Here is an 18,497-nt window from a genome sequence, read left to right as displayed (position 1 = left end):
CTTCTGGCCGGCGCGGCGCAGGCGCGGGACTTGAAGTCTCGCGGGAAGCAGCCGAGGCGTTTGGGGCGGGTGGAGGCGGGCCGTTGGGCGTGGGGCAGCGCCGGCAGCATGGAGAAACGCGGGCGAGGCGGGAAGCCGTCTTCGAGTACCGCGTCTCAGCCGCCGCCGCCGCCGCCGCCGCCGCCTCGGAGGGAGAGGAGGCCCAGCATGTTCGAGAGGGAGGCAGTGAGTGCGGAGGCGGGGCCAGAGCGCGGTGGCGGGCGGCGCGGGGCTGGTGGCGGGGAGCGCGCCGCCGCCCTCGTGCGCTCCTCCCCCGCGCTCCCGGGGCTCGCGCTCGCCCCCGGCCTCCCTCTCCCTTCCCTGTGCTCCGCGGGCTCCCGGGGCTCGCGCTCGCCCCCGGCCTCCCTCTCCCTTCCCTGTGCTCCCCCGCGCTCCCGGGGCTCGCGCTCGCCCCCGGCCTCCCTCTCCCTTCCCTGTGCTCCACGGGCTCTGCACCCAGGACCACACGTGGGCTGTGTTGACAAGGGCGAGGGTCCGGTGTGTTGCGTTTTGCAGGAACAGCTGCAGTCTCAGTATTTGAGGGACCTGCAGGAGGAAAGGACGAATGTGAGACTTACTGTCGGGCGTTAGTGGAAGATGCCGTTCACTTGTGTGGGTGGAATAACTTCAGTTCTGTGAGACCATAGTCCGAACACCATTGTTGTGATGGAGACTCCTTTTACTGAGACATTACGTGAGGAAGTAATGTGTCCAAGGGCAGGGACCTGTAAGGCTGGAGCTGAGGCTGGCATGTCTGCCCTGGGAATCCTGGTCCACTTGTCGCGAGGTGTCCTTTGCCACCGACTTCGGGGGACCCATAATCTCCGAGGGGAAGGAGAGAGAGCGAAGCGCTGATGTCCCTAAAACATTGCAAGGAATCAAAACATGTCGGCTCTAATGACAGTTCTGTGGTGTCTCCGTTTTACGAAGGAAAGAACAGACTAGAGGAGGAAAAATAGAGCAATTTCACACAACCAAATGCAGAGCGAGGCTGGAAACCTTAATCGATTGGAAGTGAAGTTTCATGCTTCCAAAAGCTGTGCTGTGCAGTGTGGCCCCTGAATGGCATGAGGTCCAACCGTTCAGATCCACTTACATAGATTATTTTCAATAAGTATATTGAAGAAAATTTTTTGGGATTTATAACAATTTGACTTTTCAAATTGTTTCTCTAGCCTTATTGTGAGAATACTGTATATAACATACAAAATATGTGCTCGTTAGCTATTTATTTTATTGGTAAGTCTTCTGGTCAACAGTAGACTTAAGTTTTGGGGGAGTCAGAAATTACAGACTTTTTTTTTTTTTTTACTGAAGGGGGTGGTCGGTGCCCCTAACCTTCCTGTTGTTCAAGGATCAACCGTGTTGCCTGGTCATAAGTCTGTTTTATAGATAGATCACCAGCAGTAAAGAAAAATTTCTGTATTTTGAGGCAGACAAAGGTGCCTTTTAGGAACTTCCTACTACATGACAGAAGTGGTCTTGAAGAATGAACAAGCCTGAATCCTAAAGGATATATGTACACGTGGTATATAGACGGTAGTCTGGGAATAAAGGGTCATGGACCAAGGCCATTCTCAGTTATTTGATACGGATGTGATCGATCATAGCTGTCTTTAAGACAGGCCACCAGGAGTAAGAAATTTGAATAGACCAGAAATAGGGAAGAGACTCAGAATGCAGTCCGCAGATGCTCACTAAATGTACCTGAGAATAATAAGTGCACTAATGGGTAATTTCTAACTTTTGGGTAGTAGAGAATTCCTCTGTTCGTGAGCAGAGGAAGCACGAAGACACACAGCACAATTTAATCGATTTAAATGTCTTTTAATTTTATATGTGCCGCACCCATTTCTTTTCTTCTAGTAATAGCACTTCCATTTTCCTTTGGAGGATTAATTCATTTCCCATACAATAGAGTTTTAATGGGACTGTCACGTTCCTTAACTTTGTGGTTAGATGAGACACAAGTGTGGCTAATTAGTTGAACGCTCCATGGAATAACGTAAGAAAATGGTTGGGATTAATTCAAACTGAGGACAGAATGCCGATGTGCCGCCTCATGGGTCTCGTTCTTCAGCCTTCTCTTCCGTTCTGTGAGCTGCTCAAACCAAAGATCCAAAACCTTAAACAGATAACCAAAAAATTGAAGACTTGGTTAGTCTCGCTTGTGTACATACATTTGAAAATCTTAAATACAAGCAAATAGCCTTTAGATTTTTAGAGCAGAGCTATGGAGCGAGCACGAGCAGGGAGAGGGGCAGAGGGAGAAGCAGACTCCCCACGGAGCAGGGAGCCCAATGCGGGGCTCATCCCAGAACCCTGGGATCATGACCTGAGCCGAAGGTGGACGCTTAACTGATGGAGCTACCCAGGCGCCCCAAATAGCCTATAATTAGTATATTAATATAATATTGTTATTAATATAGTGGCATCTTACAACCAGACTCCGTTTATTTTGGGATTTTAAGCAGGCTCAACATAAGGAAATGCTGTATCACTAGGTTAAATAATTAAAGTCAGGTTATTTTTGTAGATGCAAAAATGATCATATTTAAAACATTCCTAATTTTTAGAAGTAATTACAAAGATTCTTCCTTAATGAAAGGATAAAATAATAAAAGGAAAACTGAATCAAGAGGCACCTGGGTGGCTCAATCGTTAAGAATCGGCCTTAGGCTCAGGTCATGATCCCAGGGTCCTGGGATCGAGCTGGCCTCGGGCTCTCTGTTCAGCCAGAAGCCTGCTTGTGTTCCCTCTCTCGCGGTCTCTCTGTCAAATAAATAAAATCTTAAAAAAAAAAAAAACAAAAAACTGAATCAGAAGGCCAAAATTATATATAAGGAAGAAATGGTAGAGATGTGAGTTTTCAGCAAGTTAGAATCACTGTTATTTTCAAACCATGCATGCATGCTCTACCCCGAGGGAATCATTGCAGTTGAAAGCCACTGTTAAGGATACAGTGTCGTATCTCTTGAGTGTATTGTGGGTGAAAAAGATGGCAATTACTATAGAAAAGTATTCTCTTAATAAAAAAAGAACAAAATAAAGATTTTATTTTTAAGAGGCTTAGGGAGCAAATAATTCCTCTTTCCTCCAACTAAAACAGTGCAGCCTGGCAAATAATCAAACGGTAGATTTCTGATGAAGGACTTCCAGCTAGCAGCCAACATGGAGTAATTCCTACCAGAAACCATTGAAAATAGCACAAAATGTATGAAGCAATTGTTTTTCCACTGATGGGATGTAAGGCAAGACAGGGTAGTAATCTCTGGGGGCGGGGGAGAGGAATGGTGATCCCCAAGATTTCCTCTGACTCCCCGATGAGGGAATTCCGGCCTACCCCTGTGGAGAGCTCTTCCTTAGTTGAGAAGGGTTTGAGAGCCAGGGTAGATCAGGCTGGTGTGAATGCAGAGCAGAGTATTAGGAGGGAGCTGCACAAACAGCTCCAAAGATCTAAGGATTTTCCTCAGGTCTTCAGGTTAGAGCATCAGTGTGTCTAATAAGGAAACCACCTGTTCCCAGAGAAAGAACCACCAAAAGGAGCAGAAAAAAATCATTGGACTCACACAAAATCATTTGTTTTTCCACCAGTAAGAGTGGGAAACCATGTAAATCATAGGGCATTGGTTAGAGTGCTAAGAAGTGTATTGTCTCAGTACTGGGGGAAGAAATAGCTCTAGACTTAAAGATTTTTCCAGTTTGGTCTATCAAGATTAAAAGCAAGTCTCAAGAGAATTAAACTGTTCTTGTTACATGCTAGAAAATTCAAGAGTATGTAAAGGAATGCAAAAACACACCAAGGTAGAAGTCAGTATCTTATGTCCAATTAAATATTTTCAGACCTACAAAGAAACAGGAAAATAGAACTCAAAGTTAGAAGAAACAATAAAAATACCCAGAAATGACAAATAGCAAAGATAGAATTAGTATAAAAGGTCACTGAAGTAGTTACTACAGAAAAGTTATTGTTAGTTTTCATTAAATTAAAGCAGTTATATTAAGTGATAAAACAGTTATTGCATTTTGTATGTTCAAGCATGTTAAATCCAGATGAAACTCTACAGTTGAAAAATATGTTAGAGATGTAAAATATACTGAATAGAAATAGCAGATTTGACACTGCAGAACAGAACTTAGTGAACTTAGAGGCAGCAATGGAAAGAGGACCTGAAAAAATATATATATTAGTTAGGAGAAATAAGATACAGGGAAATTTCAGGCAAAAAAAAAAAAAATATATATATATATATATATATTTGGAGTTCCCAAGTGAGGAAAGGAGACAGGGCAGACAAAAATATTTGAAGAAATAATGGGTGAGAAATTTCCAAAAAATGAAAACTATAAACCCACAAATCCAAGCTCAATGAACTTCAAGCACAAGAAACATGGATATTATGCTGAGATGTGAAGCAAATTGCTTAAAATCGATTTAATAATTTAAAGGCAGCTAGGAAAAAAAAACTAGGTACAGAGGAATGGTAAAATGAGAGCAGGCTTCTGATCAGAAACAGTGCAAGCTAGAAAACTGGCACTCTCATTAGTTTTAAAGTATCTTTAAAGTTGAAAGACCATCAACCTAGAATTCTATACCCAGTGAAAAATATATTTCAAAAACAAAGGCAATATAATAGGTTTTCCAGATATATGAAAATCAAAAATTCACCAACAGAAGATCTGCACTATCCAAAATGTGAAACGAAGTCTTTTGGGCATAATGAATGTGATAAGAGATGTGAATATGTATCTAGATGAAAGAAAGCATTGGAAGTGGTAAATATGTAGATAAATATATATTTTTTTTCTGTTTAAGGATTATTGGGATGATGAATCACTGAATTCTACTCCAGAAACCAGTATTATAGTGTATGTTAACTACCTAAAATTTAAATAATAACTTTAAAAATTATAAATTAGAAAAAAAAAGTAAAGCATATGTAGAAGTAACATGCATGACAATTCTAACGTTAAGACCAGAGAGGTGGGGGGAGGGGACTTATGCCATTGTAAGACTCATAGTATGGGAAGTGGCATAATCTGCCTTGAAAGTAGACTGATAAAGATATATAAAGCCCTAAAACTACCACTGGAAAACAATAAAGGTGATAGGCCAACAGATAACAATGGAATCATGAAAAATACTTAATTTAGAAGAAATCATAAAAAAATAAAAGGAACAGGGCACCTGCCTGGCTCAGTTGGTAGAGCATGTGACTTTTGATCTTGGGTTATAAGTTTGAGTCCCACATTGGGTGTGGAGATGACTTAAAAATAAGATCTTTTAAAAAAGTAGATAAAAGGGACAAAGAACAGATGGGACAAATAGGATACAAAAGTAAGGATTTAAACAATGACATTAAGTAAACGCCCCACCTAAAATTTAGGTTGTTACATTGCTTATAAAAGCAGGTTGAAACTATATACTGTCTACAGGAAACACTTGGAGTGTAAATAAAGACACAAGTTGAAATGGAAAGGATGGAAAAAGATCTACCATGTGAACACTAGAGAGCTGGAGTGCATATATCAGACAAAATACATTTCTAAACAGAATATTATAAGAGAGAAAGAGGGTCATTTCATAATGTTAAGTCAATTCATCAGAAAGACCTAACAGTCCTAAATGTCTGTGCACCTAAAATCAGAGCTCTGAAATACAGGAAACAAAAACTTCTGTATTCTTACGGAAATAGACATCCATAATTACAGTTGGAAATTTCAACACATCTTCCTATCAGTAATTGGCAGAATAGACAAAAACCTAATGAAAATATAAAAGACATGAACAATAATGTAATGACTTGAACTAGTGCACTTTTATGGCATACTCCATGCAACCACAGCTGAATAAATGTTCTTTAGAAGTGCACACGAAGCATCACTAAGAACATGTCCTGGGACATAAAACAAGTCCCAATAACTTTAAAAGGATTCAGATCACAAAGTATGTTCTTTGACCATAATGGAATAAATTAGAAATTAACAAAGACATATAGAAAGATGCAAATTGTCTGAAAATAAAATGACACACTTCTGAATAACCCAGGATAAAAGAAAACAACAAAAAATTTTTTCAACTGAAAAGGAAAATACAACATTTCAAAACCTGTAGGGTGTAGCTATTGCAGTACTCAGGGAAATTTATAGCCCTAAATAAGTATATTAGAAAAATTTTGAGTATTTCAACCATCAGCTCAAATTAGAGAAAGAACACTCCAGGGGCGCCTGGGTGGCTAAGTCGTTAAGCAACTGCCTTCGGCTCAGGTCATGATCCCAGAGTCCTGGGATTGAGCCCCGCATTGGGCTCCCTGCTCAGCAGGAGGCCTGCTTCTCCCTCTCCCACTGCCACTGCTTCTGTTCCCTCTCTCGCTGTCTCTCTCTGTGTCAAATAAATAAAATCTTTTTAAAAAAATCTAAACTCAAGCAAAAGAAAGTTGGTAATAAAAGTGCAAGTCAGTGAAATAGTGAAGTGAAAAAATTAATGAAACCAAAGATATTTTGGAAAGATGGATAAAGGTGATAAACTTCCAGCCTAAAAGTCGGTAAACAACAGCCTGTGGGTCAAATTTGGCTTGCTGCCTATTTTTGTGCAGCCTATGAGCTAAGAATGATTTGTATATTTTTAAAAGGTTATTTAAGAGGATGGATGGAAATGGGGGAGGAGGAGGAGGAGGGGAGAGTTGGAGGAGCACAAGCAGTGGCAATGTCCACAGTGCCTAAAATATTTACCAGCCGGCTCTTTACAGAGGTTTGCCAGCCCTTGCTGAAGCCAGACTAATCAGGAAAAGAAAAAGACCAATTCTCAATTAGGGAATGAGAAGGAATCACTACATACCCAATAAACATTTAAAAGATCGTAAGGAAATACTAAAAACAGCTATGATCTTAATTTCAACAACTTGGATGAAATGCACAAATTCCATGAAAGACACTATTATGGGTTGAATTGTGTTCTCCTAGGATTCATATGTTGAAGCCCTTAACCCCCAGGACCTCAGAATGTGAGTGTATGTGGAGATAGGCCTTTACAGAAGTAACTAAGTTAAATTGAGACTGTTAGGGTTTGCTCTAATACAATCTCACTCATGTCCTAGTAAGAGGAGATTAAAGCACAGATACACAGTGTAAAACATGCACAGCAGGGTGACCATGTGAAGAGGTAGCAAGACAGCAACCATCTGCAAGAGAGAGGCCTCAGGAGAAACCAACCCTGCTGGCACTTTGATCTTGGATTTCGTGCCTCCAGAATTGTGAGCAAATAAATTTCTGTTGTTCAAGCCACCTGGTCTGTGGTATTTTATTATGGCAGCTCTAGAAAAACTAATACATAGAAATAAACTACTCTAGCTCACTCAAGAAATAATAGATACCCTGAATAGCCTCTGTATCTATTAAAGAAAGTGAAGTTTAAAACATTTCCGTAAAGAAAACTCCAGGCCCAAATGGCTTTTCTGGTGAGTTTCTGCCAAATACTACAGTGTTCTGCAAAATTGAAGAAATGGGAATTCTTCCCAATTCATCCTGCGGGGTCAGCATTACCCTACTATCAAAACCAGAATAATAACAAAACAAACCACTATTCCTCATGAACATGGATGCAAAAATTCTTAACGAAACTATAGCAAATTAAATCCAACAAGAAAAATAAAATACATATACTGTGCCCAACATAGGAGCACCTAAATACATAAAGCAAGACATTAAAAGGGAGAAAGAGACAGCAATGCAATAATAATAGGGGACTTTAATACCCCACTTACATCAATGGGCAGATCATTCAGACAAAAAATAAAACCTCAGCCTTCAATGACACAGTAGACCAGATGGACTTAGCAGATATATATAGAACATTCCATCCAGGAACAGCAGAATACACATTCTTCTCAAGTGCACATGGAACATTCTCCGGGACCTATCACATGTTAGGCCACAAAACAAGTCTTCAAAGATTTAAGAAGACTAAAATACCAAGCATCTTTACCAACCACAGTGGTATGGAACAAGAAGTCAATTATAAGAAGAAAACTGAAAAATTCACAAATATGTGAAGATTAAAAACATTATATGGAACAACCAATGTGTTACTGTAGAAATCAAAAGAGAAATTTAAAAATTCCTTGAAACAAAATGGAAATACAACATACCAAAATTTATAGAATGCAAAAAAGCATTTCCAAGAGGGAATTTCATAACAATAAATGCTTACCTCAAGAAACAAAAAATCTCAGGCACCTAACTTTACACATGAAAGACTAGAAAAAGAACAAATGAGACCCAAAGTTAGTAAAAGTAAGGAAATATTTGAGTAGAAGTAAATGGAATAGAGACTAAAAAGACAATAAAAAAGATAAGTGAAATGAAGAGCTGGTTCATTGAAAAGATAAAATTGACAAACTTTTATGTAGAGAAACCAAGGAAAAAAGGGAGAGGGCTCAGACAAAATCAGAAATGAAAGAGGAGAAAGAAGAGACATTACAACTAATATCATAGAAAGCATCATAAGATATTATTAGCAGTTATACACCAACAATTTGGACAACCCAGAAAAAAATACATAAATTCCTAAAATAGGAAACCTGAACAGACCAATATCTCATGAGGAGATTCAATTAGTAATCAAAAACCTCCCAACAAACAAAAGTCAGGACCAGATGGCTTCACTGGTGAATTTTACCAAACATTCAAAGAAGAATTAATACCAATCTTTCTCAAACTCTTCAAAAGAATAAAAGAGGAAGGAACACCTCCAAACTAATTTTATGAGGCCAACATTAACCTGATACCAAAACCGTACAAGGACAGCAGAGAACAGAAAACTACAGGCCAATAAACCTGATGAATGTAGTTGCAAAAATCCTCAAGAAAATATTAGCAAGCCAACTTCAATATATTAAAAAGATCATAAAACATGGTCAAGTGGAATTTATTCTAGCAATGCATGGGTGGTCAACATCCCGAACAATCAGTGTGAGACTGCATTAGCAAAATGAAGGATAAAAATTGTATCATCTTGGGCACCTGGGTGGCTCAGTCGGTTGAGTGTCTGCCTTCGGCTCAGGTCATGATCCTGGAGTCCCAGGATTGAGCCCCACATCAGGCTCCCTGCTCAGCCAGGAGTCTGCTTCTCCCTCTGCTCCTCAACTCTCTATTTTTTAAAAAATTGTATCATCTCAATAGATGCAATAAAAGCATTTGGTAAACTTCAGTATCCATTTATCCTAAAAATTCAACAAAGTGGGTTTAGAGGGAACATACCTTAGCATAATAAAGGTCATATATGACAAACTTAGAGTGAACATCATACTCAATGGTAAAGAGCTGAAAGGTTTTCCTTTAAGTTCAGAAACAAGACAAGGATGCCCACTCCCAACACTTCTATTCAACATTTTATTGGAAGTCCTAGCCAGAGAAATTAGGCAAGAGAAAGAAATAAAAGGCATCCAAATTGGAAAGGAAAAAGTACAACTGTCACTGTTTGTGTATGACATGATATTACATACAATAAACCCTAAGGACTCCACCAAGAAACTGTTAGATTCAATAAATAAACTTAGCGAATGGCAGGCAACAAAATCAATGTAAAAAAAAATCTATTGCATTTCTATACACAAGCTGTCAGAAATTAAGAAAACAATCTCATCTCACAATTGCATTAAAAAGAATAAAAAATCTAGGAATAAATTTAACCCAGGAGGTGAAAGTCCTCTACAGTGAAAACTGTAAGACATTGATGAAACTGAAGACAACACAAATAAATGGAAAGATATTCAATGTTCATGGATTGGAAGAATTAATGTTAAAACGTACATACTACCCAAAGCAATCTACAGATTCAGTGTAATCCCTAATAAAATTCCAATGTCATTTTTCACAGAACAAACAATCCTAAACTTTGTACGGAATCATAAAAGACCCCAAGTATCCAAAGCAGTATGGAGAAAGAAGAACAAAGCTGGAAGCGTCTCACTTTTTGATTTCAAAGAATATTACAAAGCTGTGGTGATCAAAACAGTATGGCATTGTCATAAACACAGACACATAAATCAATAGGACAGAACAGAGTCCAGAAATAAACACACATTTATGGTGAATTAGCTTATAACAAAGGCGCCAAGAATATACAGTGGGGAACGGGACAGTTTTTTCAATGGTTATTGGGAAAACTGGATCAGCATTTTACATGTACATAAAAATAAACTCAAAGACTTGAATGTAAGACCTGAAACCATAAAATTACAAAAAGAAAACATAGGTGGTAAACACCTTAGCATACAGTCTTGGTGATGATTTTTTGATCCGACTCCAAAAGCAAAGGCAACAAAAGCAACAATAAAGAGGTGGAACTACATTAGACTAAAAAGCTTTGGCCCAGCAAAGGAAACCAACAAAATGCAAAGGCAGCCTACTGAGTGGGAGAGATTATTTGCAAATCATGTAACTAATAAGGGGTTAGTATCCAAGATATGTGGAGAACTCCTACAACTCAACAGCAAAAAAAACCTAGCAACCGGATTAAAAAATGGCCAGAGGTTCTGAATAGGTATTTTTCCAAAGAAGACATACAGATGGCCAAAGATACATGAGCAGATGCTCAACATCCCTAATCATCAGGGAAGTGCAAATCAAAACCACAGTGAGGTATTACCTCACACCTATTAGATTTGCTATTATTGAAAAACGAGATGACAAGTGTTGGCAAGGATGTGGAGAAAAGGCAGCCCTTGTGCAGTGTTGGTGGGAATATAAATGGGTACAGCTACTATGCAAAACAATATGGAGATTCCTCAAAAAATTAAAAGTAGAACTACCATACAATTCAGCAATTCCATTTCTGGGTATTTGTCCAAAGAAAACAAAAACACTAATTTGAAAAAAATACATGCATCCCTATGTTTATTGCAGTATTATTTACAATAAATAGCCAAGATATGAAAACAACCTAAGTATTTATTATTCCGCCATTAAAAAAGGAATGAAATCTTGCCATTTGCAATAACATATGTGGACCTTGAGAACAGTAGGCTAAGTGAAATAAGTCAGACGAATACCATATGATCTCACTTATATGTGAAATCTAAAAAGAAAAATAGGTGAAGGAGGTCAAAAGGTATAAACTTCCAGTAAAATAATAATAGTAATAGTATATTATATTTGAATGGGGTTTGTTCCAGGTATGCAAGGTTGGTTAAATATTCAAAAATCATATAGCCACATTAACAAACTATTAGTGATGAAAAATAGGCTGGCAAATGGTAACATTTCTACTCACATTAAACCAGCTCACCAAATAGTCACGGCCATAGCTGGACACTGATATATATTTAAGATGATGAAACATATGCAGTGGTCAGACAAATGATATAATCAGATGCCAAGAGAAAGAGCTGGAAGAATCTGCACTTTAACATGTTCTTTCTCTTGCGAACCTGCCAATCAGATAAACCCCTCAGAGGGGGCAAAGAAAGGGAAGTATTGATCCAGTGCCAGTTTCCGCCACATAGAAGCATCAGTAGTAGAGAATAAATACAATACTCCTAGGATTGTGATTTTTAATATTTACGTTTTAAACTACTGGTCTCTGCAGTAAAATCTGAAAAGGAGGAAGGATGATAGAAATAGGTAGACTTGTATTATATATTTAGAAAAATTCAAGAGATAATAAACATCTCTATTAAATAAAAATTTAATAGGTGGGTGCAACAGTAATAATTTATAGTCTATATAAAAACAACTCCTAAAAACATAAAATGTGTTTTTAAATCTAAAGCCTCATTGAAAAAATAGCAAAAGAATAATTGAAAGATTTGTGTTAAATTACTTGGAAATAAAAATCCTTACATAAATGTAAACCGTGTTCCTGGTTACAGAATTACTTAGTTAACATTATTTGTAAAAAGCATTACAAAGTATAGAGTTATCTCCATCTCAACCTTGATCTCCCTCTAATCTGTTCACCACACCAGCCAGAATGACCTTTTAAAACTGTAATGTAGAACATATCACCCACGTCCTTAAATTTTTCCAGCGGCTTCCCACTGTTCTGAGAATAAAATCCAAACTGCTCACCACGCTCTTTCTATTCAGTGCTTCACGACCTGCTCCTTGGTTCTTTCTAGCTTCCATCATGTCACCACTCTGCCTTGCTCAGAACCCTTGACCCGTACTGACCACAAACCTGCTCCTAGAACACACTGTTTGCCTTGAAGCCTTTGTTCTTTTTGGGCTTCAGCCCAAATCTAACTTCATTCAGAGGGGCCTTCTCTGGAACTCTGTCTAAATTAGTCCTTCCCAGTGAGTTCCTACCAAGTCAGGTGGTTTTATTTTGATAGCATTTGCTACTATATAAATCCGTTTATTCATTTTTCTGTATGCTTTCAATTGTCAGATCAGCCCTCCTGTCCATTAGAATGATCCCTCCGTGAGTGGAGATTCCTTGATTATGAGTTAAAATAAGCTGAACAGTTAATCCCCAGCTATTACAACGAAGCTCACCACTGTAACTTAAGAGCCTAGAACATTTATCTGGACCATATTAGGCACCAAATAAATATTTCTTTAAGGAGTGTTGAATGTCACAGAATGAATGTTGAATGTCAAAACCATAAAATAATGTATGTACCAGATCAATACACTTTTGTTATCTTTTCAACTTAAGACTTATTGATGTAAATACTTATGTAAATAATGGTATTATTTATTCAAAGACAAATAAAAGTAAATAAAATTGTAAGAACACAATGAAGGATAATATTTTCATAACCTCAGGGTAGAGAACCAGAAAGTATTCTTTACACACCTGTCTCCTAGCCACCCAGTTGCCCTCTCTGGAGGTCTCTCTTGTTTCTGGTTCTTTTGTATCTTCCATGGATATTTTAAATATATGTATGCAAATTTGTGTTTATAGATAGATGATGGCTAGCTAGAAAGAGTTTTTTCTTTTACCCAATTGATAGCCAGGAGTGAATCACTGAATCTAGGATTCAGCAACTTCTTTATCAATTAGAATGGATTTCCAAACTTTGTGTCAGCTCTGTCCCATTGTACCAGAGTTCTTAAATCTAAAATTTCATTTTACAATTAAAAAAGTAACCTCTTTCTCTTTCCCTTCCCCCTGTTTCAGTATGCACAGATTTTAAAAGAAAGGCTGAGAGATTCGGTTCATGACGTTCAGTATGTGGAGCCTCCGTTTGATGATCCAGTCGCTGGTCTAGGTAAAGAGTGGAAGAGTACCCTGGCAAAGGTGAAGTTTGCCGGTTCATACAGAATGGAGCCGTTGAAAAAATTCCAAGCTCATTCAGTAGAAACTGAAGCCCAGCAGATATTAAAGGTAGGTTGATAAATACACGTGGTAGCAATATCTTGGCTTTGGGGATTTGATGAACCGTATTAAGATTTATGGCCATATGTTTCATTGATTTTTTGTAGCATTTATCTCTGAAAATATGAAAGTACTTTGTAGTCATACTCAGATATACTTCACATTGATGCTGTGAGCTAGATTTAATTCTTTTGTTATATATTAATTAACCTGTAATTATCCAAAAATTATTTATCCCTCAGGTTTCATGTTTTCCCATATTTGGAGGAATGAGTTAAACAAAACACACTGAACCTGTGTACGGGCGTGACAAGGTGGTTCCCGGGCGCTAAAGCATTTAAGGACAGGCAGCTGCCAACACATGCACAGGTCCCCTTCCTTAAACTGACTGGAATCTGAAGGTCATTTAAGACACTTGTTTCCAGGCTAGTCCAAAAAAGCTTCTTCAGTTTTATAAAACACTATAAGACTAATATTAATACCAACATTACTTATACTAGTGTTGGTATCTGAAGGCTACATTGTTCAGATGGAAAGAATTCCTTCCTCATCTTCCTTAAAGGACAAAATTAAAGTTTTTTATTTATAGAAAATTTTAGGGACCACTTCTTCTGAATCACCTTTTCATCTGTGGTCTCTAGTGCTGGGCCCCAGGCACCCAGGCATTTTCTGATGGCCACATTCCCCTGTGGGACTCCACCAAGCTTGAGTCTACCCCAGATATGTTTCTGGTTTCAAAGTTCCCTCCCCCTTCAGTTTACAAGGTGCATTCTTTCAGTAACAACTGATGTGAGCTAGGTGTTGGGAAGAAAGCATCTCTTTAATTTATTTTGTATAAATTAATACTCTTTGAATCATATCAAAATTAATTATTTAAATGAATTAACTTTTATTAATACAGAAGAATATTTAGGAGGCCTACTCTAGCCTCCCTCTACTACCATAGACAGATACATTTCTAAGCTGAACTAATCATTGTCAGATGGCTCATGGCTTCAGGAAATAAAGAAATTCAACTCAATTTAATATAATAAAATAATTATTGATTACCTTCTTCTCTTATTTAAACACTAACAGCAAGCATTTGTGACATAAGAATATACATTTTGGTGTGTCTCTTACTTGGTCTTACCACATAGACTGAGTTCGGATTTATTGGATATAGTAGGATATCAGATTGTATTTACATATAATAATTTACAGAATTGCATTGAGCGTGATGGGGCCTGGAACAGCTGATTGGATATGCAGGTGGATAGCTAGGCATCATAAAGAGGCCAGGGATTTTCCCTTGGGTTCACGGAAAATTCACATAGTTCTAGGTGCAGAAATAGTATATACTGCTGGAGCTTGTGGGTATCTTCCTATAGAAAGCACTCATTATTTGTTAAATAAGAGCATGTGGGTGGGCAAAGCCCGAGGTCTGTTAGGCAGATTCCAGAAGAGAGAGTGGATGTTGCGAAACGTCTGAAAGACAGAAACACAGCCAATGCCTGAGGGAAACAAATGCTTCTAGACCCAGTTTTAGGTCCAGCACCATTCTAGAAGGGAATGAAAACAAACAAACAAACAAAAAAAAAACAAAAAAAACCCAGCAATATATTTGGTTTTACGTGTCTATAAAATTAGCTGGTAGGAGCTCCTTTGTTATCACAGGACCCAGAACCACGTTAATTCATCATTGTCCAGGTAAGTCAAAGGTACCTGCAGTCTGCTCATTAGGTGGTCCAGTCTGCTTATGGGCTGTGGAAAAGCCTAGTGCCTCATGACTCACATCTCTCTCCCCAGCTGTGATTAATCCACAGCAGACATGGCGGGAAACCTTGGATCTCCTCCCCCTGGAGTCCACAGAGAGAGCAGCTAGAGAAGTGGCTTTAATTCAAGGACGCTGGGGAAGACAGGAGTCACATAATACAGGCTCCTGTCCAGGAAACCCAGGCTTTAGGAAAACTCAAGTCTGAGTTTTAGCAAATATGGAAATGAGAGAAAGATTTCCTTCATCTACCTAAGCATTCCCAGAAGCATTGTTTTAAAATTCCCCTGTGTCTCCCCACTAGCTGTTCGAAAGGAGAACTTAACTGGTTAAGAGTTGGTAATGAAGAACAATTGAATGTAATTAAAGACCAAAATAAACTTTATTCAACATTGTTATTGAAATAAATTGTTAAGCACAACATTCATTTAATGTTATTTGGTTAGGAATGCATCTATTTTTTTAAAGTTATGTGTATTATTTAGATACATGTTTTCTTGAATTTTTATGTAGAAAATATTTGGTTTGAAAATTAAAATGTTTTTCCTATTTTTTAAAGGAAAGTCTTAAAGATGTCAAATATGATGATAAAGTCTTCTCTCATTTGTCACTTGAGTTAGCAGACCGCATCTTGTCCGCAGTGAAAGAATTTGGGTATCACCGTTACAAGTTCATTATAAAAGTGCTATTTATTCAAAAGACTGGTCAGGCGATAAATGTGAGTACCACCCTGACCCGGCATCTACCAGGCAGTGCTCCACGGTGTCCCCTCTAGTGACCTGAGAGTTCCTGTGCTGCCTGCCTCCACGGCCCCCAGGCACCTCTCTGACAAAGGATGATTTTGTTGACTATATCTTCCTTCAGTGCTTATTATTTGAAAAGTACTAACCCAGAAATGGCAATTTTCTATTGATAATTTATTAAACTATATGGCTATCCTATTCCTTGATCACACTAATTTTGACAATTTAATGTCATTTGATAATTAACCAGTAAATTTATTTTGAGCACTAATGGGAGTTAGGTTAGGTACTGAGAAAAGGAAAATGGGGAGACGCAGACCATGATTCTCCAAGAGTTTTTACTGTACTTGAGGAAAGAAAACAATGCAGGTCAGCGTTTAAGAAATGGAATGGGATGGACAGTGGTACAGCTTAGGTTTCCGAGTCTGGCTGACCTAAACGGGAATGCTGGCAGCGACAGTCGGAGCCTGCGGCCGGGGCATGGCTGTTCTCATCTGTAAAACGGAGATGGTACACCTAAGGGCGGCAGCTACCCCGAGGGCTAAATGAGCTGGTCTGTAAGAAAGCCCTCTACGTGGTCTCCGGCACAGAGGCCTCAGTCAGCAGCAAGGCAATCGCGGTCATTTACAAATACGAATAAATATGAATACACTAGACCCTGTGAGCTGGAGGGAGCTGCCCGTCAACACGTGGCAGCTGGTCACGGTCTGCAGTCTTTGTGGAAGCAGGCAGAGGGTTGCTGGCCACACGAGAGTCAGCAAGACGGAGGTGACCTTGGCACCCAGGGAGAAGAGAACACCAGCACATACTTCTCACGTGGAGGAGATTAGAGTAGGGCAGAGTGGCCCCTGGGACTGTCTGGAGCCAGGGAAGGCCCTCTGATATCTGAACGTCAAGAAGAAACCAGCTGTGCCAGAGACCCGGGAGAAGGACTGGAAACCAGAGGATGCAGGAGCGTAAAGATGCCGTGGCAGCAGGGAACCTGGTGTGCTTGGTTAGTAACCTGCGTGCTTGCCGTATATTTCGGTAGCACACATGGGTAATGGTACCGTACAACAAACCACCCCAGAGCTTAGCAGTGTAAAACAACAGCCGTTTATCTGCTCATCATTCTGTGGTCAGCCCAACTACAGCAGCTGCTTTTCCTGCTGGTCTCCCTGACGGGCTCGCCGTCCCACATGGCCTCGCTCACGTGACTGGTGGCTGGTGCTCGCTGTTGGCTGGGGCTCCTGGGTTCTCCTGCACGTGAGCCACCGTCCTCCAGTGGGCTGAGTGGCTTTCCTTATGTGAGGGTCTCCTCAGAGCGTTCTGAGCAGGTGGGAGCAGAAGACCTCTGAAGGCTTTGCTTGGAAGTCACACAATGTCCCATTCTTTTGCTCAGAGCAAGTCCCAAGACCAGTTCACACTCAAGGGCTAGAGAAATAGACTCACCCTCTTGGGAGAAACCACAACAGGTTTGTGGCCATTCCTATCCACCATGGAAAAGTAGGCTGCACTCAAATCACTACGACTTTGTGAGCTAAGCAAAGGATTTAGAATTTTCTCTAACGGTCTGCTTGGATAATCCATGCCATTTCTTTATTTCAAAACAAAGTTCTAATAAACTTTCCCTTGAACATATTTTAAGGATGGAAAGGAGAATTCCATGTCAGGGAGTGTAACACGGCGGAGTAGTCCTGTATGCAGAACTCTCAGACCCAGGTACAGGGCGTTCCCGGCTCTGTGCCCAGACACTCTGCTAAGGTCCCGTCCCCGTGTCAGAGGAGGACCACTCCAGGAAGAGAAGAGGGTCCCTTTCAGGAAAGGGGGGATTGGACAAACTACTTTTTAAATATCACTTTCTGAGATATCGTATAGACTTAAAGTTTACTTCTTAACATGTTCAATTTAAAGTTGGTCTTTTGAAATTTGTGTATCACAGATTGCCAGCAGATGGATCTGGGATGTTGCCTGGGACAGCTGGGTTGCGGTGAAACAGGAAACAGAAACGTATGTCGCCTTGGCCCTGGTGTTTGCTCTCTATTGTGAATAGCTCACTACAAGTGATGGCAGTGCTTGCTTCTCAACTTTACCAAGATCTGTGACTTTGAAGATTTGCAAACTTCATAATAGTCAGCCATGCTTTTGCCTCCAGCTGAAGATCCACTGTATTCTTTTAACAACAAACAAGTAAAAGCCAGATTTTTACCTTCATACTTACTAGTTATCATATTTATTAACATGCTGTGACCCCAAAGTGTAAAAGTTTGTACGAAACATGGAAGGATAGATAGAGTATATAAATGCTTATAGTGGGTGCTAATACAGGGAAATCACTCATCATTCTTTTTAGAGTTAAGACAATTAGAATTTGCTACTGGAAATTATGACACAACAGTGTCGAGTAAATGTTAAAATAGATTTTGGAAAACTTCTAAAGGCAGTTGTATTTTTAAATGGCATTTTAATACATTGTAGGCATTCTTTGGAAAGGAATTACCAAGTTTGAAATAAAGACATTAATGTATTTAACACATTCCTAACCAATCAAAATGCTTAACGTGTGGTCGTTCTTTTTGTTAGTCTGTTAGTTAAATTCTTTTTGGGTGCAAGAACTGAAAAAGCTAAACCAGTGGGGTTTTTTTCTTTTGTTTAGTTTTGT

General features: G+C 39.3%; 1 protein-coding gene across 1 annotated transcript; it reads left to right on the top strand.

The window, feature by feature from the left end:
* The first annotated feature begins 35 nt into the window (after positions 1-35).
* On the top strand, positions 36-18,051 carry DYNLT2 (dynein light chain Tctex-type 2). The gene is made up of 4 exons (XM_025866562.2): positions 36-225; positions 13,163-13,369; positions 15,673-15,831; positions 17,778-18,051. The coding sequence occupies exons 1-4, from the start codon at positions 109-111 to the stop codon at positions 17,886-17,888; spliced, it is 594 nt and encodes a 197-aa protein (XP_025722347.1). The 5' UTR covers positions 36-108; the 3' UTR covers positions 17,889-18,051.
* Positions 18,052-18,497: the final 446 nt, after the last annotated feature.

This window comes from Callorhinus ursinus, unplaced genomic scaffold (genome assembly GCF_003265705.2).
Source record: "Callorhinus ursinus isolate GAN/ISIS: 27379988/994484 unplaced genomic scaffold, GSC_fseal_2.0 scaffold6, whole genome shotgun sequence".
NCBI lineage: Eukaryota > Metazoa > Chordata > Mammalia > Carnivora > Otariidae > Callorhinus > Callorhinus ursinus.
This window is presented reverse-complemented; position numbering and strand designations above follow the sequence as displayed.

What these genes read in the sequence shown, in the direction of transcription:
- DYNLT2 (XM_025866562.2), top strand. Translation starts at nt 109, where the DNA reads ATGGAGAAACGCGGGCGAGGCGGGAAGCCGTCTTCGAGTACCGCGTCT. An exon ending in GCATGTTCGAGAGGGAGGCA is followed by an intron (nt 226 to 13,162) that starts GTGAGTGCGGAG and finishes CCCCTGTTTCAG; the next exon opens with TATGCACAGATTTTAAAAGA. An exon ending in AAGCCCAGCAGATATTAAAG is followed by an intron (nt 13,370 to 15,672) that starts GTAGGTTGATAA and finishes TATTTTTTAAAG; the next exon opens with GAAAGTCTTAAAGATGTCAA.